The sequence below is a fragment of the Haemaphysalis longicornis genome, unplaced genomic scaffold (genome assembly GCF_048455015.1).
Source record: "Haemaphysalis longicornis isolate Haplotype H1 unplaced genomic scaffold, Haemaphysalis longicornis Haplotype H1 scaffold_7, whole genome shotgun sequence".
Lineage (NCBI taxonomy): Eukaryota > Metazoa > Arthropoda > Arachnida > Ixodida > Ixodidae > Haemaphysalis > Haemaphysalis longicornis.
Window position 1 is genome coordinate 42,749,645 of NW_027526422.1, and position 24,758 is coordinate 42,774,402.

A 24,758-nucleotide genomic window follows, 5' to 3' on the forward strand; every position below is an offset into this window, starting at 1 on the left:
AGTGCAGTGTCGACATGATTGTCGACATCACGACATCTCATGATTGTCGACATCGAGGGTCAACCAAGATTTGATGAAAAAAGGGAGGTCTGTGCCGTTATCCCCCAGAAGGCCCTCCACAGCCTCCTTTTTCGACAAATAGCTACGCATGTTTGTGAGCATGTAAAGTGTGATTTTGATCTTGTGTCTTACTGTATTGCATATTTTGTCTGTTTTTTTGCGATGTCTGTATTGTTACCCATTTGGGTATGTTTATTGGTTTTTTAACACCACAAATTCCGCCTGGGCTATCTTGAGGCCTACAGTGTGTTTTAAATAAACGAAACAAATCTGTGAAGGTACAAAAAAAATTCCCCCGCATCTCCCCGAAGGGAATCGTGCAGAAATGCGAATGCATTGGGTGCACCGATGAGTGTGTGGCGAGTAATGGCGTAATTAATGACGAGAGTGTGAACGTAATCATTTATTCATCAGCACCTGTTTGTGTTATCGTTGTACCTGACGGCCACAATCCCTGCCTTGTGATCGCTAAAGTGCACGGTCAAAGGGTCTTTGAGAAGCATAACCACGTCACAGTTTCGCGTGAAGACCAGATCAATGCAACTCCTGTGAATGGTAGTGGGGCACGTGTCGAAGCCGGCAGAGAGACAATGCATAGAGTGCCTGGTGTGCATGTACTCGACCAGCCACTCGCCACTCTTCTTGCGCACGTCAACGTTGAAGTCGTCAACCAAGACTATGGGGTCAGAGGGTTTGGAGCGCACCCGCACACTTTCCATAGCCGCGTCCAGCTGCGCGGCAACGGCGTCTCGAGCGAGGTTGGGCTAGGGGCGAGGAGGAGCGTGGAGAGATAACACCTGCGGGCGCACGCCGACGGAGCACGACAACCCCCGACTAAGAAATGCATTCGCATTTACGACGACGACGACGACGAAGGCAGAACTACGAGGCGCGCGCTCACGTGCGCTCGCGCTGGAGGAATGCAGGCGCACGCCGGCCAATGGAGCAAGACAACCCCCGGCTAAGAAATGCATCCGCATTTATAAATAGTAGCGCAAGTCGGGAAAGGGAAACAGCGGTTTCGGAGGAGGCCGGAGCAGTGTTCTGAAGAAAGGTGACGGACCACGCTGGGGAATTGAAGCAGCGGGAGGGTAGGCAGCTTTCGCACGTGCACTGCGAGCCGCAGCCGGAGGCCATCTGACCGATCATTGCAAGCGCTGTCCTAGTTGTACGCCGGCGTTCGATAAAACATTAGTTTTAGGATCTGGACGTGACCAAACTAGTCGCGAGATTAACGAGGCATTTTATATCTACAGGGAAATAGTTAGGGCACTCCTTCAATCACCCTTACAGATAAGGAGATAGGCTACCTACGAGGGCGCATGTGCGAGACATAGGCTGGCGTGTGTGGGGTTGTGTAGGGGAAGGGCATGGTGATATGTTATGTTTCTTTGTTTCACGGACGCTAAGTAAAATTTCAGTTGTAGTCTAGCGAGTGTCCTGTGTACTTCTTCGTCCGCGTCTCTTTTTCACTAATAAAATGCAGTCAGATAACCAACTAGCCCGACTTTCTGCCTTAGCAGTTCGAGCCGCCTTGAGTCGTGAAGGTGGAAATGGGGGAGGGGGGGAACAGGAGGCTCCTGGCGGGGGAAAGCTAGCGGCACATAGATAGGGAGCGGGCTGTCCACGGTTCTGGTTAAGGGCGGCCGCAAAGTTCAACAGAAGTAGGCTTTCGCCTTACATTCGTAGAAGTTCGAAGCATCTCCCGAAATTTTCACAGCTCTCACACCCAATTCCCCCCATACGACATTATCTTGCCCTAATAGTACAACCCTGTACACCGAATATATTATCAGGTCACTACCGCCATACGTACATACGTGTACTGAATCATGGAATAGCTGTTATGTTTGCTTATCACTCACAACGCTGGCATTTTTTGGATCATGAGGTACCGTTAATTTCATGAGTGTTTGTGTACTTGCACCTGCTAGCCCTAATACCCGGCGATGAGTATAACAAAAGGTGTAATACATACTGAGCCTAAAACGTAAAGCGCGTAATTTGTCCGCAAATCCACATTCGTGGTATTCGGTATCGTTTGAGATACCCTGATATTAGCTTGTAGACGTTGGCAAGCGTTGCTCATATGGCAAAAATAGAGGACGCTTAAGCTTTCCCTTAAAGCGTGCAGCTTGATAGTGTTATCCGACCCCGTTCGCATCACTTCAAAACTATCCGAGCAGTGAAACGTTTTCCTCCTGCTCCTTCTCTATCTGCTGTTGTAGCGCCTTCCACTCTGGGGGTTTCAGTGGGCACCATACTGAAACGCTACAGGACTTTTCTGGCGACTTCCCCGTTTTTGAAGTATGAACAGCCGTGCGAAATTATCAAGAATTTTCGGAAGAACTTAACGCATGTACCCCTCTTCAATGGTTCAGTCGTTTACGGCTTCCGTGTATAACGTCCGTAGAAGAATGTAGACAGAATACCCTTTGAAGCAAAGCCAAACTTTTCGCGGGCTATCTGTTGCTCTCAGTGTAAATGGGAATTCGTTTTACTGTTTGGAAAGCATACTAAAAATGGCCCCTCATTGAGCTCCTCTGATAAGTGGTTATTTACTCCCGAACTTTGAAAACTCTTATTTTGGCCACGAGCTGATATCGTGTCCTGCTCGTGTTTGTTGCCTGAAAGGTCCAACTTTAAAAGCCATCGGCCCTTTTTAAATCTAAAGGCGCTATCAACCTAGACCGCAGTGGCATTTGTAATTTTTTTGTTCCAGCTGTTTGAGAGCCATGTAAAAATTAGCATTGTATCATTTCACTTGCAACACCCATCGACGCGTTGACCTTGAAGTCTTGTAATATGCAATACTCTTCTCGATCCAGTTTATGCCTTCTGTGACAAAAGCTTTGTGGGCCACCGATGGAAGCATTTACGTTCGAGTGCCATTACTGTTATCAGATTATCTGTTGTCGCCTAGTATAGCTTTCCAGTCTGTGTAACAGGATAAATAAAAAGAACGTGGCGGGTGAGGATGTACACAGGAACAACAGGAAGAATTTAAGATAGTTTGCGGAATGGGAAGAGGCAGAGGATAGGAGAAAGAAAGGGGGGATGGGAGTAGCGAGGAGAAACAAGTCAGAACAAAACAACGGGAGGGGAGCAAGAGGGAAAGGGTACGGGAGTATAGGGGCGGAAGGGAGTTAACGGGTAAGGACATGCTAAGGAGGAAATTTGGAGGAGAAAAGAGAAAAATAGAGGGATAGATTCTGGGAGAGGGAAAAGTAAATGTGAGAAAGGGGTCAGAAAAGTGAAAGAGACAAAAGGGAGGGTGATGAGAGAGAGGAGAGAGGAAGAGGAGAAGGGTGTCGCGGGGAAGAGTATCGGAAGGAACTTGTCGAAAACGTCGGATTGAGTCACTGGGGGTAAAGAGAGGGGAAAGGACGAAGAGGAAGTGAATGAAGCAGGCATTGTGGAGAAAAATAGTGTTAGAGGGGAGAGAAAACGCACCGTCATGTGGCCGGAGAGGTAGGAACGACATATTGTCCCCACATTATTTCTAGTGACGCAAGCAGTTCTTAGTGACGACACAAACGGAAGGAAGATTGGAAAGGGACATGAGTATTAATAAGTATAGTGTAACTCTGGTTATATGTTCCCGGGTCTTGCGACAACCCGGGGTTTTACGGCAGCCTAGTCGAGTCCCGGTTAAGTCCCCGCAGAAACAAGGTATTAGAAACCTGGGTCACCCGACGCGATTTCATGCCTCACCCGTGTTATCCGACGACCCACGTGCAGCGCGCGAGTGACTGGCGGACGAAAGGTAGTAGGTGTTTTATTCGGAAACAAGAAAGCCATGTTCCACCAAGGATATTATTGGGCTAACATAAGAGCACACTTGAATTCGACTTGTTGAGGTGCTCCCCTGCCCAATCGCTTTCCCCCTCCCTCGCTGGCGTCTCCTGTTGTTGCGCAGCTCTCCCATTTATCCCATTTGTGAAGCGAATCAACAACACGGTTACGCTCACAGGCTTGGGCGTATGTCGTGTATGTCATGATCATGTGTGCCATGATTCGTACTGGCTGCAGGGAATCGCGGTACTAGACTGCGATACAATGTTTGTTTCAATACAGCGTGATTTGCACCTGAAGTGCATTATGCTTTTCGCGTTGCCTTTTTTAGGGATTTTGGTTTCCAAGTCTTGCAAAACATTAGTTTGTAGTTCACATTAAGGTTTCTTGCAAATACGTTGCGCAAAACTATTTATAGGCGTAATGATTGTTGTTGGGCTTTTACGATGCCCTAGTGTTACAACGTTTCTTTTTTTGGTCCCGAGAAAGTAGTATAATCTCCGTTTATTTCCTATTAAAGACTCAACCGTTTGTCCAAGAAAAATAGCTGAGAAACCTAAAAAACACAGGATATGTCATTTATTGGAAAAGTGTTTGTCATTTAGCGTCGTCCTAATGTTACTGAATTGTCCTGCTAACTCGGTTCTAGTTAAGTTTGGTCTTTATGGTTGGGTGTATTTTCACGCACAGGCGAACTCTTATAGCACAGAAGAACTTGTTGCTTGGCACATTTGTTACTGTCTAAGAACATGGTAAGTAGAGAAAATGAACGATCGACACACGAGAAACGGGACGCTGACAGGCGCAACACTTGCAACTGTTTATTAGCAAAGACTGTTGGCATAAATGTACGGGGCTAGTCTTTGATAATAAACGGTTGAAGTATAGAGCTTGTCCGTGTCCCCTTTCTCCTGTGTCGATCGTACATTGGCGCTACTTATCATGCTCTTCAGCATAGGATTCCAATTACCTGTTTATTTACATGAACTCGCCTACCATAAGAATAAGTAAAAGACCTTATACCATGTGTTGGAGAGAGTGTGGTAGGGTGGTCGCCCCTGTACTTAGCATAAAAACGACACAGAAGGGAACTATTAAAAACATATGTCTGTGTCGTGAGCTGATTTGATTCTTGAATTCTACACGATGGCCATTGAGCCAGCTATTACGTTTGTTTATGTATGTATGTATGTATGTATGTATGTATGTATGTATGTATGTATGTATGTATGTATGTATGTATGTATGTATGTATGTATGTATGTATGTATGTATGTATGCATGTATGTATGTATGTATGTACGTATGTTTGCATGTATGTATGTACGCATGTTTTCGCGGCCAATAAAAACATGCACGCACGTTTCGCGGCCAATAAAAACAAACCAAAGAGCCAATTAATTAGTGACACTTCAATGCTCTTGGAGGCTTACATATCTATGGCGTTATTCCTCATGCAAGCAGTAATTCAGAAAAAATCAATCCGCATTACTATTTCTGCACCATGTGATAAATGGAATGTGATAAATGACATGTGACATGTGATAAATGACATGTGATAACAGCTTCATGTGATAAATGAAAGGCAACTGATAGTGATTGTCACGTCTACGGTCAACACTTTCAGAAGTACAATGCAGGTGAGCAGTTTTCAATGCCGGCGACTTCTGTCATAACGGCGGTCACAGTAGTCCCGCATTCGTAGACCATGTAGTCCTTGTAGACACCATCGTTACTGGTGCACATCACTCGTTCACGTCGCTGCTATTGGTAGACAACACTGTGGGCTCCATTGTTATGGATGGGCAACACTGTTAGGCGCCGTCGAATTTTTCTTGGGCGCTCGAGGAGATCTAGCAGAGCTTTCGAATGTTGTCCGGTGATTTTAGTTGCAGTTCTGCCTCATAGGGCTGCATGGGTGTTATCATGGTAACACATTCACAAGTGGTTCCCAAAATTTTGGAGGAGATCTACGAAAAAGTTGATGCTGTTTTCTTCAGCTTCTCTTTAAATGAGTGCTCCTTCCGCTTCCTTACAACAAGCCTGACTGCCCAAGTGACAACAAGGACCCCGTTTATCACCGCCAGGATGTGGAGGAGGCCGTCGTAGGACCCATGATGATCCCGGAAGTAACCTGGAAAAACGTAATGAGTGCGTAAATGATTGCAACTGTGGTTGAACTGACCGATTCTATGCTGGCGTTAGAAGGAAGAGTTACGATAAAATTCTCTATAGCTGAATGCAAGCAGCCCATAATTGACGTTATAAGGGATCGTTGCTGTAAACGTGGTGTTAATTTAGCCGATCTGCAATCATGCAAACTCTGACCTCGGATGGTCTGTGACTGCAAGGTAACAAAAACTACTGCCAATCGCATGGCTACCGCGTTGAAAGTAAAGCTCCAAATGAAAAACAACCACGCATTTTGAACAGACCGGGTCTGCAAGCAATGTTCAGTGCCATCTTTAGTTCTTAGGGTTGATAACGCGTATAAAAAACCGAAAAATTGCATCTTGACAATCCCATTCACCTGTAGACCCATGAAATGGGAGATACATTCCATTCTAACAGTTAGTTCTTCCGTATTACGCTATAAAACCGCTTTTAATTCAGAATGTGTTCGTCAGAATGTGTTCGAATGTGTTCAAAATTCGTCCTGTGTTGCCATTATTTTACTGTTCATTTACATTCCGAAATCCAAATTTGTGACCTGCTTCACCCTGACGGCGTGTTAATTGGGTGTGTCTTTTTACGCAGTACACTGAACACGGGGCAGTAGCATTGGATGCGGATAGGCCTATGCTCTTATGATTTGGGGGTGTTCAAGCACATATTAACACATTGCCTGCCACCTGGTTACAGCAGTATCAATCAGATGCTCCCACATTATGTGAGAGAACCGCTCGTAGAAGAAATAATGAGACAAACCTAAATACTGCATTAGGTAATTATTTTTCGTTACCTATTAGAAGGCGAGTGCCATTTCTGACTTTCTGGATGTAATTAAAAGAAATACCAGAATGGTATTTAGAAAGTCGCTCGAATTGTTGCAGTCAAGTACGAAGTATTTTCAACGAACAAGATCGTAAATAGCACCCACCAACTAAAACCGGTCTTGTGAGTCCCACGAGGCCAATGCAGAAGGCCATTCCTCCCATTGTGAGAGGCAGCAAGTCGATTCCGAAGTCTCGTACTAGTACCGGTGCCTGCAGAAATATTCTGGAACCGTTGCTGACACCTATAAGCGCCGAGCTGACCAGCATCATTGGGAAAGTGCTCGACCAAACAAACAGCTCAAAGGCGAGCGCTTGAAGGACGTACCCGGCAAGCATCACGGTTTCCAGCGTCAAGAATCCCGAGTCAATGATTACGCCACTTATGGGCCTGCACACAATGTCGCTTGCTGCAAAGGCGTTCAAAAGGAAGATGGCGCGGGAAGGCGTGATACCTCTGTCCGTAGCGATGTCCACCGACACCAGCATAAATGTTGTCAGTCCGAGTATTATTGCTGAAAAAGATATGGCGTTTACGGCAAACTCTATTGTCAAGAAATATCTTGCCACAGCCACTGAATTCAGTTGACTAGTTACACTTTCGTTAGACTTCTTCGAGGAGGAACTGCGCATCCATAAAGGCAGCATGTTTCGTGAACGGAATTTTAAAAATTCCCTTTTAGCCTTGCTTACTTTGCAAGAGCTTCGCAGGGTCATTTCTGTTTCCCCCGAATTTGAGATCATTTCCACTTCCACGGCATTCATGGGCAGAGCAGCCTGAGTTTGAATTGCGTTGGTTCTTATGGTGTGTTCGAGATCTTGATTGCCTGAAGAAGCAGGTGTTCGCTGCATCCAGACGGGACTCTTGATGATGATGACCGCGGGCAAGGCGTTGAGGATGACTCCACCGAGAAGGAGAAATGTGCCGCGTACGCCATACGTCACGCGGAAGTACTCGGCAAGGGGCGGAACCAACAGCATGCCTGCTCCAGAGGCGGTGAAGATCATACTGCATGCAGTTGTCCGCCGCCTCTCGAAGTGCTGCGACGCCAGGACGTTGACAGCGACGAACGCTCCAGACACCGCTAATCCTGGGGTGTCAGAGGGGAAGGCACCAAAGAACTGCGTCAGGGTCAATACAATAGCCTAAACAGAGCGAGGGTTCCGGCTAGTTCGTAATCCTCAATGTCAACAGCGGAAGAAACAGACCGCAGACAGAGACAAGTGCTCAAGAAGCGCTAAAAATTGCGCCACAAACAGAACTTCTTTGTAACCCTTTATGGTGTTTGTTGTCTGTTTTTTGCGTTGCTAGCAATACAATAATTCCCTTGCTGTTTACCATATTGAATCAGTGATTCTAATTTCTCCACGATATTTACATATTGGTTGTTGGGAACCGGGAAAAAAACTCAGAACCACCCTTACAGAGTGGACGACCACATATATACATCCATGGCATTTAAAAATTGCGAAAAAGAGTTTGCTTCAATAGGCACCCCGTGCAGATAAAAACGTAGTGCGAACGCGGAGGGGGTAAGACGTACTAGAGCCGTTGTAGGGCATGTAAAATGTATGTATGGGAACAATGACCCTCGGTAGGAAGACTGAGAATATATATTTAGGAAGGACGTCAGACAAGCAGGCACCACCTGAACAACGTTGTTTGAAGTGGGTCTAAGAAGGTATTTAGTAAGATAGGACAAGTCACGCATACCAATGGACGGAGAACATTTCAGCCGCTTTGGGTTTGCGATGACGTCATCTTGTTAATGAAGTGGACCTGCAGGGAAGGCTTTAGGAGCTTTGTTCAGATAACTTATCCGTAGGATTAAACACTTTATGACAAAATGAAAAGAGCAGGTGCTTATTGAAGGGTGCGGATGAGGGTGCTAACACACCAAGTAACTGTCTATCAGATGATCCCCCATCTAGCGAACCTGGAAAGAGAAGAGGGAATAAAAAAATTACACCATCTTCTCGTGGGGAACCATGAGGAGGATGTGAAGCATTATAGGGGTTCTGTGTAGGTTTCATTGTGTTGCTGTTATGTTGTTTCATTTATCGGAGCTCGAATGGGAATGTAGTGTGAATCGCCATGTAGAGTCAGAGAAATGTATAGAAATGTAGAGACAGCGAAGAGACCGTCCCCGGCGTTACCTGATCGAACACCTCCTGGTTCTCGTCTTTCTTTATTGCGTGCTCACGCTCCTACCACGAACCCGCCCTCTCCGTCCTCTTCTCTGGTTGCGCTGCAAGGCACGTGGCGCTTCCCGCCACAGCTTTCCCACGGGAAATGCAACATCCTCCTCTAAAGTTTTCAGTTCGTCGTTTCCGTTGACGTTCAGCTTCACGTGCCTTCGTTGTATCAGTAGCCTCTTGACGTACTTTGAATGAGTCAGGGACATAAGTCGCGTTCGTAGCACTTGCCCCTGTCCCGGTTTTGTAGCGCAGTGGGAAGGGCGCCACGTACCTCCCGTTGCTGACAGAGAGTCGTAGTATCGAAACCGGGCACCGCTAACTATCTCTTTTTTTATATAGTGTAAGAGGGGAGGTGCAGACGCCGGACGACGGAGGGTCGTCTAAGAGATGCTTTGCATCTAAAAAATAAAAGCCAGCTCCTCGCCTGTGAAACCTGCTGAAACAGCGGAGCTGACTTAAGCACGCTGGCGGCCACAACGCCACTCGCCGCGGTATGTACCAACTCGAAGCTGACACACCAAGGTGTGGTAATTCATCGGCGCAAATACATTACAACCTCGTTGGTACGTTTAAAAAAACGTGAGGGCGAGACGTACTATCCGGGAAACGTACTAGATGCGAAGAAACGTACTATGGGACATTGTTAGTGTTCACAGTTGAGAGCGTAGTTACCGGGAATTCGTATGAACCCTGAACGTCAACAAGGTCCTACTGCGTAGGGAGGTGGACCTGCACCGCGTGCCGAGATCGCGTATGCACGACCGCCGAGACGATCGCGCCATCTGTCTTCCCAGCGGGTACCTCCGACTAGAGTGAGGGGCACCACCATCGCCTGGCGTGACAGGCATCACGGGCGGACATTGCGAGCCCCTAAACAGCTGCGCTGTTGAAAGTTATGAAGGAAGGATTACGTGGAGAAGTGGAGGGTGTCTTGGAATAGGACGGGAGGCGTTCATGGTACGGGACTGGAGGCGTTCTCTTGGGACGAGGGGTGTGCCTCACGAAAGTTTTGGCCCCGTCATCACTATGGCGGAGCTTCAAATATGCAAGTCAGAGCAGGGCTTGCGGAATACGGACACTCTGACTTCCGTTCGACGCTCCATGCGTGGTAGCCTAAACACAGCTTCCGCTTACCGTGGATGACGCCATACACAATGGTCAGGAACAGGATACTCCTTGCGAACCAACAGACGCTGGCCGCCGTGCCCGATGTAATTGTTGAGACGATCAATACAGACCGACAGGAGAAACGGCGGCACAGATATCCCATGGCAGGACCTGCAAACGAGAAAAAAGGTGGCGTGTATTTGGTTTGCAGATATCAGGGCTGCACATTTACCTTCATACTAAAGGAACCATAAAAGATGAATAGTTTTATTTCTTGCGACGGCATTCTTTCTTTGACTGAAAGGTCGGAAACCTTGGAAATCTCTTGGCTTGCGTTCACCGGCAACAGCTGGTTCGCTTGTTTAGGAAAAAATTGCACAAACAGCTAAGAAGTCCTCAAAAGGTAGTTTAGTGAAAGCCTTAGTGACGAAGTGCTGATTATTATGTTTTCTCAGTCGTTCCAACTGAACATCCTGTTGACATGAATTGGTCAGTATTCACAGTTAAGACACGGAATCCGTGCAAAGCGCTGGCCCATACACACATTGCGGGTATGTGCTATTCTGTGCATAACACTGTGCTACACTGACAGCGGCAACTGTCAAGTATATGCCGGAATTTAATATTGACCCAAGAATATGCTCGGAGGTCTTACGTCGTAATCCAGTAACCGTAGTTTTAGGAGCAATGGTTGTTTTTTCCGATGGGTACCGGGCGACGTTAGACGCCAGAGCGTTAGATTTAGCCTAACGTCCGATTGTTAGGCGTAACGTCGGGCAACCTTAACGTGAGCTGAACTACACACCGAGCAACGTCATATCGACTGATGTCATAAGACCACAAAGCGTGACAGGTTAACGTCGGGCCGTGGCATACCTGCATCAAAATTTGTTCCCATTCCTGTTGGTTTCGATCCCCAGTGGAAACTGATTAGCCACCAATGGGACCTTAGGAGGCACGTTGCTGTAAATTAAGCGGAATTTATCTGCCGAGTTTCCGTCGTGGTGGCTTTTTATCTCATTGAAACGCTTATATAATACGCTCACTACAATGAATAATTACAGCTTATATTCCTCTGTCGCCTTTCTCTCTGAATATTATTGAAACAACAAAAGTCATAGTTGTTTCAAATCAGCGCCAAAGGGATGCTGAATGATAGCGAGCTGCCAAAGTCATCTTTTGAACCGGTGCCACCCAGAAGAACGTGTTTAAACTACATGCAGTGTTACCTACAGAGATGATCAGTAACCTTTACGGCCGAATATAACGCCTGGTCAATTGCACCAATAATCTCATTTGGCCCTCCATTATTTGGTTAAATCGTTACTTAGGTATGTGATCGTGGGCCTCCGGATACCACCCACAAAAGATACACCCAGAAAGCACGAGCCATCTCCAACCGGAACTAACGCTGCGCGAATAGCTGCCACGGATAAATCAAGCCATCTAACTATAAACTTTGTGTAGGATGGCTTGTAATATTCTGATGAGATGACGTTGCTAAAGCGCTTATTTTGGGTAACTTGTTACGAAGGGTGCTGAGAAAGCGTGTTAGCCGCCTCATTCGTGTGTACACAACGAAGGCACTATAGCACTGACAGTTCCGGCACTCATATCGTAAGATGAGCTTATACACCCCAGGTCGAAATTACGCAGCTTGGGCCACTTTGCGTCATCTAGCAAATCAGCAGCGCGGCAGCAACCCCTCGTGTGCAAAGTGGGACCTTCCTATATCCTCAAGGTGAAAGCGCAGGTGCGCGCCTTTTCTTGTAGGCTCATTTCTGAGGCAAGCGTTACGAACTGCAGAGTTTCTCGATTTTTTAGTAGCGATAGTACCCAGCGCAAGCAGCGATGCCGAATGGGCCAGTATACTAATTGCACGAACGGGGTGTAACTCGTTGCGCTGCTGAGCGCGAGGTCGCGGGTTCGGTTCTCGGTTGCGGCGGCCGCTTTTCTGATGGAGGCGAAAAGCAAAAACGCCCGTTTGTACGAGATTTCGGCGCACGTTAAAGTTCCCCAGGTGGTCAAAATTAATCTGGAGCCCTCCACCACGGCGCGCCTCATCGTCTGCGTTGCGTCGGCGCGTTAAACCCTACAATGAATTACTTGTTGAGTTATCAGTACGTTATGCAGTTAGGTTGAGTAAGAGGGCGACACGCGCGTCTTTGGTGTAATCTCTCTCACTGCTTCCCCCTCACTCTTGTTTCATGCATCGCGGCCAGAGCGCCCTCCCACTCCCCAGATGCTGAATCCAAACCCCCGTCTGTGTCCGCAGTCTCCACGTGTGGGCCTAGCTTAGTCGGCAAGATGGTGGGCTCTCGCTCCTCTTCTCTTCGGGCCAAGGTTCGATCCCTGAAGGTGCGAGTAGTGTGTTTGTGTAACCAGGGTGTAGCCAGTAGCCAGGGATGTATATTTTTGTAGCCAGAAAGTAGCCTGGGAGTTTTCTGCTGGCGCGGACACGCAAATTGCCTTGGGCGGTTACAGGTATACTGCTTCGCTGTGAAAATATTAAAAAATCAGTTTTTCGACATTTGTAAAGGTTACCTAATCAACAAAACGTCTTAGATGTATCAAAGCGCCCGCGATAAAAATAAAAAAAAACGTGAAAAAAATGTCAGCGCTTTTCACTCTGTCGGGGTGCATTAAAAAAAAAACTTCAGCAATGGTAAACTCCTACAAAATAGTATAGGATGTACTACCGAAATTTCAGTTCTCTAGAACCAGTAGTTTGGTTGGGTTTGAAATCACCTTTTAGACCTTTTTGCCCCTACTGGAGTAAAGGCTAAAAAAAAGAGAAGGCTTCGACTACCCTTCCCCTGCTGCTCGTCTAGCCTGTGCTGACGGAACACCAGCTTGACTGGGTGATTCCCCTGGACCTGCGCAGTGAAACCCTTCCCTGCGCGGTGAGGCCGTCCTTGCTCTATAAGAAGCGACGGATTCAGAGCGGCCGGCACTTGGGCAGCAACGGCGGCACGGACCGGTCAACTCACGGATCATCCTGTATTTTTACAGGTGTGTAGACCCCTGAACGGCTCAATTTTGTACAATATCTCTGCCGCACTGCTGCCCAGCAATGAGCGACTGTGCATGCAATGAGTGTGATGTGCCAATCGGGCCTGGTGACTTTTATCTGGTATGCAATGAAAGTTTTTCGCGTACCATCTGGGGGATTGCTCAGCCGTGTCAGATAAAGTCTTTAGGTCGCGAAGTGACTCATGCCGAAAGCGATGGCGGTGTCCGTTGTGCTGAGGAGTGAAACAAAAAAACACTGTAGGCTACGACAGTGTCACAGCGATCGCGGCTTTGACTGAGAAAGTGAAAAGCCTTTCTGAAACAGTCACTGCCATCGAAAGCAGCATGCAGTTGCTGTCCAACAAATACGACACGGTGATAACAGATATGACGAACTAGCAGAAGCAAATGGCTGACATTAGGCGCCGAGTGGAGCGAATGGAAATACGCCAAGGCAACGTAGAGATAAACAACCTGAAGAAAGACATGAATGAACTCGAGTGGCACGACCGTAAACTGAATCTTGAGCTGCATGGCATACAAAAAACAGAGCATGAAAACCTTCTTGAGAAAGTCAATGCGGTTGCTGCATCGCTCAAGGTTACTGAACTAACTGAAAGTGACGTCACAGCCGTGCATCGGTTGCCATCGAAGCCAGATAAGACGCCTGGGATTATCGTACGCTTCACTCGACAAACCATGAGAGACAAGTGGCTTCAGAACAAGAAAAAACTAGTGGAAGCGAAGTCGGACGTGTTCATTCAAGAAAATCTGACGAAGCAGACGCGAACCCTTCTATGGGAAACGAAGAAGTGGGCAGAGCAAAAAAATCCCCCCACCTCCCCGAAGGGGATCATGCGGAAATGCGAATGCATTGGGTGCACCAAATTCTTCTTCGCGGTATCGTTGCCGCGAGGGATTCGACTTCACCGACTTCCATCGCTATCAAGGCGCCAGTCGGCAAGCCGTCACGGAGAGAGGCGCGCGCTCCCTGCATTTATATGCGCAGCGAGCGGAGAGGGGTACGCGGAGAGGAGAGAGAGACCCGCGCCAGCCCGCGCGCGAGCTCTTTCTCCGCCCCGAGCTCCGCGATGCGAGCGCCCTCACACGCCGAGCGCGCTCCTCCTCTCCACTCACTCTCCGCTACTCCGCCCGAGCTCCGCGATGCGAGCGCCCTCACACGCCGAGCGCGCTCCTCCTCTCCCCTTGACCTCCGCTACTCCGCACCTGCTCCGGTTGCTAGGCGCGCGCCACAGCTGTTGCTAGGCGCACGCCGCTCAACGACGCAAGACAACCTGCGGCTAATAAATGCATTCGCATTTAAAAGGCTTTCGCTTTGCCTGGCATAGCTATGGCAAGGTTCTCGTGCGTCGATGCGAGGGAGAGCGCGCGGTGGTCGTCAGATCACGAAATGACCTGTCGGCTATCGCTTAGGCCATAGACCAGCGTTCTTCGCATCTTCCAGTTGCATGTGCATACATTGCCCCTGATAAGCTTAGGCACCACTCAGGAAAGAAGTATCTCGCCGGAGTAAAAGTTTTTTACTTAAATGCACAGTCAATAAGGAACAAGCAGGTATCTTTGGACTTATTGTTTAGTCAGATAGGATTTGATTTTGACATAATTATGCTGTCGGAGACTTGGCTATCCAGTGAAGATCCAGCATTCTCGATGCCTGGATACAATAACTTCTATATGAACCGCCCGTCTCGCCGTGGCGGCGGTATCGCTATATTGGTAAAAAATTATTATCGCTGCCAGTTGTTGCATGATTTCAGTGCTACAAATAACGATTTCGAAATTTTCTCCCTTTCATTGAATAACTATGTTGTTTCGGTTGTATATCGACCACCCACTGGAAACTACAGCACATTTTTCTCGCATTTGGAAACAGTTTTTCACAATTGCCTTAACAACAAGCTCAACGTTCTTTGTGGTGGAGATTTTAATATTGATATGTTATCAGAATATCATGCAGCGAAAGAACTTGTGCATATGTCTCAAAGTTTTGGTCTTACTAATCCCATAAAAATACCAACGAGGGTTACGAAACCAGTTCCACCATTATAGATATTTTTTCTCATTAGCTCAATTATCGCAAACGTAAAATCTGGTGTATTAGCATCTGATTTAAGCGACCATCTCCCAATTTTTATGACCATTCAGCGGAAAGGTAAAGCATCAAAACCGTCTTACACAATTCGTAATATTTTCCCCGTGAATCTGACCACATTCCGTGATGAACTATTAACAACGTCATGGGTAGATATTCTATCCAGTGATGACGCAGACATTGCTCTTGATAATTTCCTTCAGATATTTAAGAACTAGTACGATAAACATTTCCCGTTCGAAACTTTTACGCCAGCCAAAAAAAGCCGCAAACCTTGGATTAATCACGAGCTTCTGAGCAAAATCAAAGCAAAGTGTTCGATGTATAATACATTTCTGAAAGAGCGTGATCCCGACGTGCTAAAACGATTTAAAACTTTTCGCAATCGCCTTAATAAAGAAATTAAACAGGCCAGGAATAAGTACTTCAACCAACAATTTAATGCAAGTAGTCAAGACACAGCCGCTAGATGGAAAAAAATTAATTCGGTGTTTTTGACAGCCAGCTCGCCAAACACAATCACTGAAGTGGTCATTGACGGAAAAACGATTACTGAGACGGAGCTTGCAGAGGCATTGAATGATTAGTTCGTTAGCTTGTCGTTTTCAACCGGTACTGGGGATATTTCAAGATATTTAACAAATCCGTGCTCTCACACGATTCTTTTGCGCGCTGTAACAGAGGCTGAGGTCTACTCAACTATTATGCATTTAAAAAATAGTAGCTGTACGGATTCCTTTGATATTCAAATACGTCCAGTAACATTTGTCGCAGGTATCATTGCACGCCCGCTGTCACATGTATTTAATATTTGTCTCTCTACTGGTATCTTTCCCGCAGCACAGAGATCAGCCAAGGTTACAGTTATATGTACGAAAGGTGATAAGAATAATTTGGGAAATTATAGACCAATTTCAATATTACCTGTTATCTCAAAAGCCTTCGAAAAACTTCTGCATTCACGCCTCTCAATATTTACAGACAAATACAACCTGATGACTGATTCCCAATACGGTTTCCGAAAGACGCGTTCAACAGAACTCGCATTGCTTACACAAAAAGAATTTTTACTTCAAGAAATTGAAAACAAAAAAATTGTACTCGGAATATTTGTAGACTTTACAAGGGCTTTTTATTCTCTGAACCGTGAACTACTGTTACAGAAATTGCAATATTATGGGATCCGAGGGACTGGCCTACAGCTTATCCAAAGCTATTTGTCTAATCGTCGTCAGTATGTAGCTATAAATAGGTATGTTTCCTCCATTAAGTCGACTGCCTGTGGTGTCCCACAAGGGAGTATTTTATGATCTTTTCTTTTCAATATGTATATAAGCGATATTGTACAGATTAACCCCCGTGTAAAATTCATCATCTATGCAGAGGGTACGACCTTGCTCATTTCAAATGACAACTGCGACAAGTTAATCAACCAAGGAAATGAAATTTTAGGTAAATTAACGGAATGGGCTTCCTGTAATGGCTTGGTTATCAATACAGAAAACACGAAAACCGTAATATTCCGTGCAAAAGGCAAGCAAGCAAGCAAGTGCCAGCCAGAATCTATACATGAACGGTTCTCCAATTGAAATCGTAAAGAGCTTTAAACATTAGGCGTGATATTTTCTGACACTTTGCTTTGGGATATGCAAGGCGATCACGTTATACACAAATTATCGCGAGTCGTGGGTTTGCTGTATCGTAATCGTGATGTACTTCCAGTTCGAATCAGACTTGTTATATACCATTCCCTATTTCTTTCTCATGTACAGTATACTGTTTTTAGTGTGGGGCATGACAACGCAAAAAAATATTGCAAGGTTGACTAGGATGCAAAATAAAATAATTAGGATAATTGCTAACGTTCCATCGGATCATGAAGTAGACGCGCTGTTGAACAATTTTCGTATAGTTGGTATAGAAAATCTCTACAGCTACCGTTTGTCCAGAGCCTTGAACATAAAAAAAAGCGGAATTCCAGCCCCCTAATTTAGGGTAATTTAGTCATAAATAAACATGTCCATGAAACACGTCGTGCGGAGTATTGGAAGGTGGGTTTAAATAGAGCTAATTATGGAGATCAAATGTTACGAACAGTAATTCCGAAGAATTTGAAGAACTTCCACGAAAAAGGTATAGATTTTTACAAGTAAGCTTACTGCTAAGGAGATCTATCAATTGTTCTTGTAAACTTTATGGGTGTCATTTTGTATATTCTGTGTGAAATTCAGAGTTTTTTCGGTTTTTTCTTGTTTGTTTACTGTTGTCGCTTATTTTACTGTATTCAACTGTACTGTATTGTTCGAAATGCCTAATGATCATGTGCGCTAATAGGCATAATTATTTTACTTCAATGCGCATTGTCAGGTTATTTCTCTTGTGTTATTGCTTGGAGGGGTTTCCGGCCGGGTATCGTGTAGCATTTATAACCCCTTCACCGAGTCTTACCCGTTAAACATGTGTTGCTGTATGCTGTGTTGCTGTATGCTGTCCTTGCAAACAGGGGGCGGGAGCTGGTCAAGCTGCCAAGATCAGCTTTTTCTTTCGCTCCCTCATGTACTACTTAGAACATGAAATAAAGATTAGTATTTTTTTTCAAAAACATCCTTTGGTCTTTTTGAGCAGCGCCGGAGAAAAAAAAATCAAGATTTATCTTGTGAATTTCCAAGAGAAAAATTTATCATCAAAAGCTAGTTGGATGTACCAAGCAATAAGACATATATTGGGGTACCTTTGAAACCACCGAATTTGCTCCGGCATGCAGATTCGCGACATTCCCGTTAGGACAAAACTGCAAAACAAATTTTTAGATATTCTTACGGGCTGCAGATATCAGCAAAAAGCACTTCGATATCTCAGCGGGTGAGGGAGATAATCACGAATTTGGGAAAATACAATGTCTCCCTTTTCGTCGGTTAGGGGCATAATTTTTAAACATACCGCCTGATCCCTACGCCATGAGAGAAATACACTGCGGAAGTCTCTATGTCCAGCAGTTTCGACTGAGCGTTGATGGGTCGGTCGATCAGTCGGTCGGTCGGTCGGGCACTTCAGTATTTATTTCTCCTCTCGGCACCCTTGCGATCCCATATGAAGCAGCTCGAAGCTGCTCTCCGCGTGGCATCAGGGTAGAGTAGTGATGAAGACGCCTCCTGGAGTTGGTAGGATAACGAGTAGTAAGATCTGCACGCGCTTTCAGATGCTGGGGAGATGAGTGCCTCCCTTCATTTTGCCTCGCCGCTTTGAAAAGAACGAGATTAAACGTCCCGTTTTGCAAAGAACATTTAAACGGTTGTTTATTTGCCCGCGCAATGCATTGCCAGGAACCACGGAAAAAAGCTGCCTTAGAGTCGCTTAACTGGCCCATCGGCCCCGTTTATCAGTCGCAACAAGTGGAAACTTATACAAATTGTACAGACAGTCTCACACACACAAAAGAACCATTATACAAAGATACCCTCATTAGCAGCGGAGAAGCAAAGAAAGAAAGACGGTAGGAAAATTCGTCGCTTACTACACAATGCTTATTACAAGATTACAAAAAAAACGGATGGGGACGGGGGGAGCGGCGGACGAATTGACAGTTCAATGCATGCACGGCCACTGATACAGTTAGTACCGACAGTCACATAAAATAATTTACAGAAATGGTAGCCGCAGTATTCATCATATAGCTCAGCATATAGCTCTCACAGATCTCAGAAAGTTCGGAGTCTACTTTCTCTACCTGCTTAAACGCTCACGTAAAGCCTTCTGAATTTTTCCTAACCATATTTCTCAGAGAGCTGCAAAGGGACCAATTATTTACGGAAAGTTTTTAACCTGCCAGGCTGATGAGGCTGCTGCTGGTGACGATCGGCCACGAAGCCTGCTGCCTGGAGACACCAAAGGTGTCAACGATGCCGTAGAAAAGGACGCCGACCGCCTGTTGGCCGACCATGGCCATACAGATCACCCAGCTGAGGAAGGCCGCCGTCACCCAGCTCCACGTAGAGTCGATCCCAAAGTACGGGTCGGCCCGGAGGGGAGCGTCGCGTCGTGCCATGGTTTTGCAGGGTAGCTCAACGGGACTTGAGTTCCCGTGCCTGCAAACAGCAATCCTTTTGTTATACTGTGCACTGGTTCAATGATAAAACTTCCTACTGTGGATAGCTAATGTAAACGGAGCAGGCACGACTGGGATGTTTTACATTGCAGCGGTGTCCGGATTCACCATGCCGAGTCATGGAACCTGAGAAGATCATGCTTGAAGCGAGAGTATTTTGCGAGGTGCTCCATGTATTGCATTTTTACAAAGGGCAGCAAGCCCTCGGATGTACAAAACTGGTTTGCGAGTCCAGCCCTGCCGATCTACACCCCAAAACTCTGCACTGGTGTACTCTTTATTGAGACCAAAGTTGAGCTCAGACATAGCGGAGATTTCATTATGAAAGCTTCGTACTGGGGTTAGGACAGTGAAACGCGTAGTTTTTAGAGACAAGTAATTGCAGTTGTGGAAAATGCCGCCGTAGCAACAGAATTGCCGAAAGGAGTCTTTTATGTTTTTGTTGCCCAAAGTTTTGTGTCCTCTCCGACAAAACCAGGTGGGAACAGTTCTAAGATCCTTACCCACGGTGACCAAAGAGACACCACGTCACCAAGCTACAAGAAAAAGTAGTCTTGCAGCCAGAAAAAAACCGCAATGCTCATAGAGGGCAGTCACCTTCAGCCGCTCGTCATGATGGTGGTGCAGTGAGGGAAGCGACCGAAGCAGACCGCAGCGTTCATGTCGTTGCTAATGGCGCCGAAGCTGTCGAAGCGCCTTGGGCTGCCTCTTGTCCCTTGTGTTTGCGCTTTTTTTTCAATCTCTTCCTATCAACGGTGAAGGCGGCCACAACAACTGTGTTCCCGCCTTGCGTAAGCACACGCAACGTTACTAAACTGGTGAAATACGAAGCCGTCTGCACCGAGTTCTTGCCCGACTTCCGAACCTACGCTTTTCCTATGCTGCCCATTCCCTTGCCTCGAGACATGTACATGGGAGCCTACGTAGATGACGCCGTCATTACAATCTACGCCCTCAGGCTTCCGCAACTGGAGGCTTTCGCCACGAAGCGATGACCAAGGGTACTAATTAGGCTGGGGGTGCACAACGAAAGCTAGACCTACCGTATGCTCCTTCAAACTTTCATTAAGTGTAACAGGGTGGATCCCTAGAGAAGGCAAGCGTGGCAGGGGGCGGGAGAATGTTAGATGGGCAGAGGAGATGAAGAAGTTTGCAGGGATAAATTGGTCGCAGTTAGCACAGGACCGGGATAATTGGATATTAATGGGAGAGGCCTTTGCCCTGCAGTGGGCGCAGATAGGCTGCTGATGATGATGATGACGAACGCCTACTCACTGTCGGAATTTACGGTCACCATCAAGTTAAAAGCCCGTTTTGAAGCCCCGAGTTCACTCTTCCCTTCTGTCTTCCCTAATCGATATCTAAGGGGCCTACGTCAGGACAAGAATCACAGCACTTGAGGCCATCGACAACGCTGTCCTGTTGCACACTCGGCAATACCGTGCGGATCATTTTTATCTTTCTTCACCGGAAACTGATCCCGTTTTATTCGGCTTCATTGGACCTTCCCATCTGTCTAGCCACTTTCCCTGAGTGACGCCTTTGTATTCGAAGTGACAGCCTCAGTAGCATAAAACCCAGTCGGCGATTTCACCTCTCTTATCTCCATGCATTCCCAGAAAGATTGCACACATCCACTACAGCTGTAGCAGCTGAGCCAAGGGAGAAGAATGGTACTATGTGTTATAAGGAAGTAAGACGGCGAAGCGACAGAGAAAGCCACAATACAGAAAGATCCCGAGAAATACAAGCACGTGATACCGAGAGAAATGATACAAAGAGCCCACTTGGACGACGAAGACGATATATGCACGCGCGGGATAACGAAAGTCCCCGGGAACGCAGAGCTCTGTTGTAAGAGAAACAAGTTCAGGCAAAACGCCACAAAGACACAGATTGGCATCTTCAGCAGCGGGCTGACACCAGTCACCAAAAACCACAGCGAGAACACTTTCGCGATGACCACTTCGGTAACAAATTCATCGATTACGATATCGGACTTCGTGTGACGTCGGGGACACATTGTGGTTTCATTGTACTACTCCACTAAAGCACAGTGGAGCCACTTCGACACGCTACTTCAAGCTACGTGAGAAACTCTCTGCTCTGCTCGACGTGCAAAGGGTTCCTGCGCGAAGAAACCCTTTGCCACTTCTGCCGCAGCAGAGGGTTCGCCCCTGCCTGCGCATCTGCCGCAGTTGGACGAAACCATCAATCACCTCATTTCTGGAATCCCTTTCACGTCCATCATTTGACTAAGCACTGCGGACAGTTTGGGAACGTGGGTCAAATATTGGGAGTTCCAGTGGACACAAACAACATGTTCACTTCACGTCCGCGCAACGTGTCGGACAACGGAATCACGTGCCTACGCGTTATTCAGATAACTCCCAGAGGAGATTCTGCGCGATAGTTTTAGTTTGCTCAACAGCTCAATTCCCTGCCCCACATATCTTCGCAAAAACAAATTTTTAGACAATAAATCATGTTTACGTGATCTTTATAAGAAAGCGAATGTAGCGAAATATACAGTTTTACCCGCACCTGGACGACCAATTTTGGTATAGTCGGGGACCACTATGTTGCGTACAAATTAAGGCTGGCACTGGGTCCAAATCTCTTCAAATGTCGCCAATGAAATGTCGAGAAAACTGCGCTCTAATAGAACAAAACGGAAAGGGCATCATTTCGAAGGGGCATTATTTAAGCAATGCATACCGAATGTTGAGCGGCGGAGGCTGCATGCTTCAGCTGGAGCTGCGTTGCTGCTGTGTCCTGTTTCGCAGCATCACGGCTTTTCGTAAAAACTCAACGTAAAATGAGTACAAGTGCTTGCGTGACGTCTTACGTTACACATATGAGCGAAAAAACTTGAGCCCGAGCGAAACAGCCCGCTGTTCCGATGCACAAGCGCAACATCACTGCCAAATAAAGGTTTGCGTTCCGTGGGATTGTACGTTACGTGGTTCGACGTCGACCCTCCAGAGGACCGTTTGCCGTATGAAATCGCACGGCGCGCCTTCTAACGACTCACACCGTGATAGGTGTGACTCCACGCGGCGTAATCCAAGGCTTATAGTGGCCCGGGAGATACCGTGTGACGCTTATAAGATCGCGAAGTAAAGGCGTCACACGTATCAGAACGGAAGGTCGGTACTCAAGATATGCGCCTTCGGCCATGGTGTCCGCAAAGCACGCACTGGTCGTAGTGTCTCAAGGCCCCGGATATTACAAACGGCGCAGAAAAACAGGCGTGCGTATACGCACCTCTCGACTCACGCAAACAACGTAGTGCGAGGACGAAGGGGAAATGGGCGCCCGGAACTTCAGGGGTAACCAGTGCAGAATTAATGACCCGGGTGTGTCGAAGCGCCTCTCTCGCCCTGGAAATCAAGCCCGAAAAAACCGGTGAGATCCAGTACTGGCGCCGGTAATATCGGCGGCTGGCCTTAGGTAATGTCTTCGCGACACGTAATAGCTTAGCGCAATCAGAGAACTTGGTGGCCTGAAGGGCACCTCAAACAACTTTAGCCCTGTGAAAAATTCAAATAGCAAACGTGTGGCGCTTGGGCGGATCACAAATAGGGGGCCGAGCAGAGGTAGTCCACTGTGTGGCGCATTCCCATGTCGCTAGCCGGTGGCTGGTGTGTCACTAGCCGTTAGCGGGTCACGGGCCGCTGGTTTGTCACTCACACATGAATTGGTCATTAGCCATTTGTATGCCGTAGTTTCGTGTATCTTCACTAGTAATTTAGGAGCCACGGGTTACTGCTGGGTGGTAGACCTGTGGGTCACGGGCATATGCGGTGGCTTGATTATAATTTGTTAGTCACAGTTTACACTAGCTCTTGTTACCGGGAACTTAGGGTTCGCCACTTGGAAAGTCTTTTACTATCAAGCGAGTCCGCCAGTAAATTTCCTGGTTGATTCAAGGGACAGACAGACAGACAGACAGACAGACAGACAGACAGACAGACAGACAGACAGACAGACAGACAGACAGACAGACAGACAGACAGACAGACAGACAGACAGACAGAAATTCTTTCTTTACATACCCCGTGAACGACGGCCGCCTTAAAAAATGAAATTGCTTGTATAAGGTTGCTCGTACTAAATTGCTTGAACCAAAATTGTAGATGACGCTTGTTGCAAACACGGCGTATTAGAAGTGATCAACCTCACAGCAGCCCTACAGCGCAAGGAAATGCGGGCAATGTTCCTAAACCAGGCCGTGCATAGTGTATTTTGACGTACAATTATGGTAAGGGAATTCAACATCACACTCACCGTGCATGGCTCACTACCTAGGTGTTGTACTGCTGAGAACAAGGACGGAGTCTCGATACCATGTGCTGCTTTTTGTGTTGAGGCTGAAAGCTTACAATCCCGCGTATCGAGATTTTCTGCACATTAATTAAGAGCTCCAAATAAACCAAGTGTCCTCCACTACGCACGCTTCAAAGCTCGGGTGTCTCTCTTGTCACGTAAAACTAAATTTCGAATTTTCAACTCGAGCTGTAACAAGAAACTTATGCACTGTGTGATGGCCAAGTACGTGTTCGGTATTTGGAAGGGATACTCTGATGTATGATGCGTCACTTTCGAACACACCCCGGACGTTGTGGGCCACACAGAGCAAACATGGAATTGGACAGCTCAAAGTAGGTTCCGCAGGCATTTGTTCGGGAAAGAACCTGCACGTTTTGTTGGTGCAATGACTAAAATATTGCTTTCAAGCAAGTTACCCTTATAGATTGCTTTTTATGCCGTGCATTTCAATACTTTCATCCTTCCCGCGACTTCATTTCCCCTTGGACTACCGGGAAATAGCAAAGCAAACCCTCCGATCAGGCAGCACCGAAAAAAATGAGAAAGGTACACGGCTTACCTGTGTATTCATCAGCAACAAAACCTTCAAAAGAGCACTACTCCCACTTTCGAGTTTGCACCTAACGTGACGCAACCGAAGAACAGGAGAAACTTAGGACGCACGTCCGTTTATCGTCTGAGACGGAGTTTATTTTATCAGTTAACCAAGGAGCTCATCACTCTCCGCAAACTTTTCCTCTCGTTCTGTTATCTTCGTCTCACGGAACGTTCCCTCTCACTCTGTTGTCGGGCCCCAAGATTTTCGGACTCGGTGCTCGCTTGCCCTGTTGCATGCGATCGACGATATCGTGAGCGTTGGTGATGTTTAAGTGCAGAGCGACGCCTCACTGGAAACCACTGAATCGGGGATTCAATTGTGAATTATACCCGCCCACAGCTTTAAGAAAAACACGTCCACTTTGTACGTCAACCGGCGCCACAATTTTTTATTTTTAAAGACGATAGTCTTTCTTGGCTACTTCAACCCAGAAATTTTGGTCTG

General features: G+C 46.7%; 1 protein-coding gene across 5 annotated transcripts; it reads right to left on the bottom strand.

Annotated features, from left to right (window-relative positions):
- On the bottom strand, positions 1-24,445 carry LOC144145371 (monocarboxylate transporter 14-like). 5 transcript variants are annotated; one of them, XM_077676953.1, is made up of 6 exons: positions 24,276-24,445; positions 22,664-22,767; positions 19,102-19,364; positions 10,182-10,325; positions 6,956-7,939; positions 1-5,989 (listed from the first exon to the last, which is right to left on the bottom strand). In XM_077676953.1, exons 3-6 carry the CDS (start codon positions 19,322-19,324, stop codon positions 5,826-5,828), a joined length of 1,515 nt encoding a protein of 504 aa, XP_077533079.1. In that variant the 5' UTR covers positions 19,325-19,364; positions 22,664-22,767; positions 24,276-24,445; the 3' UTR covers positions 1-5,825. The 5 variants fall into 5 exon arrangements, with proteins under 5 accessions (XP_077533079.1, XP_077533077.1, XP_077533080.1 ...); XM_077676951.1 differs by having other exon boundaries at positions 22,652-22,767; XM_077676954.1 differs by lacking the exons at positions 22,664-22,767; positions 24,276-24,445 and adding an exon at positions 22,347-22,470.
- Positions 24,446-24,758: the final 313 nt, after the last annotated feature.

What these genes read in the sequence shown, in the direction of transcription:
- LOC144145371 (XM_077676950.1), bottom strand. Translation starts at nt 22,128, where the DNA reads ATGCAGCCTCCGCCGCTCAACATTCG. An exon ending in CCTCCGCCGCTCAACATTCG is followed by an intron (nt 19,365 to 22,102) that starts GTATGCATTGCT and finishes TGCTGTTTGCAG; the next exon opens with GCACGGGAACTCAAGTCCCG. An exon ending in TGTGTATGGCGTCATCCACG is followed by an intron (nt 7,940 to 10,181) that starts GTAAGCGGAAGC and finishes CTGACACCCCAG; the next exon opens with GATTAGCGGTGTCTGGAGCG.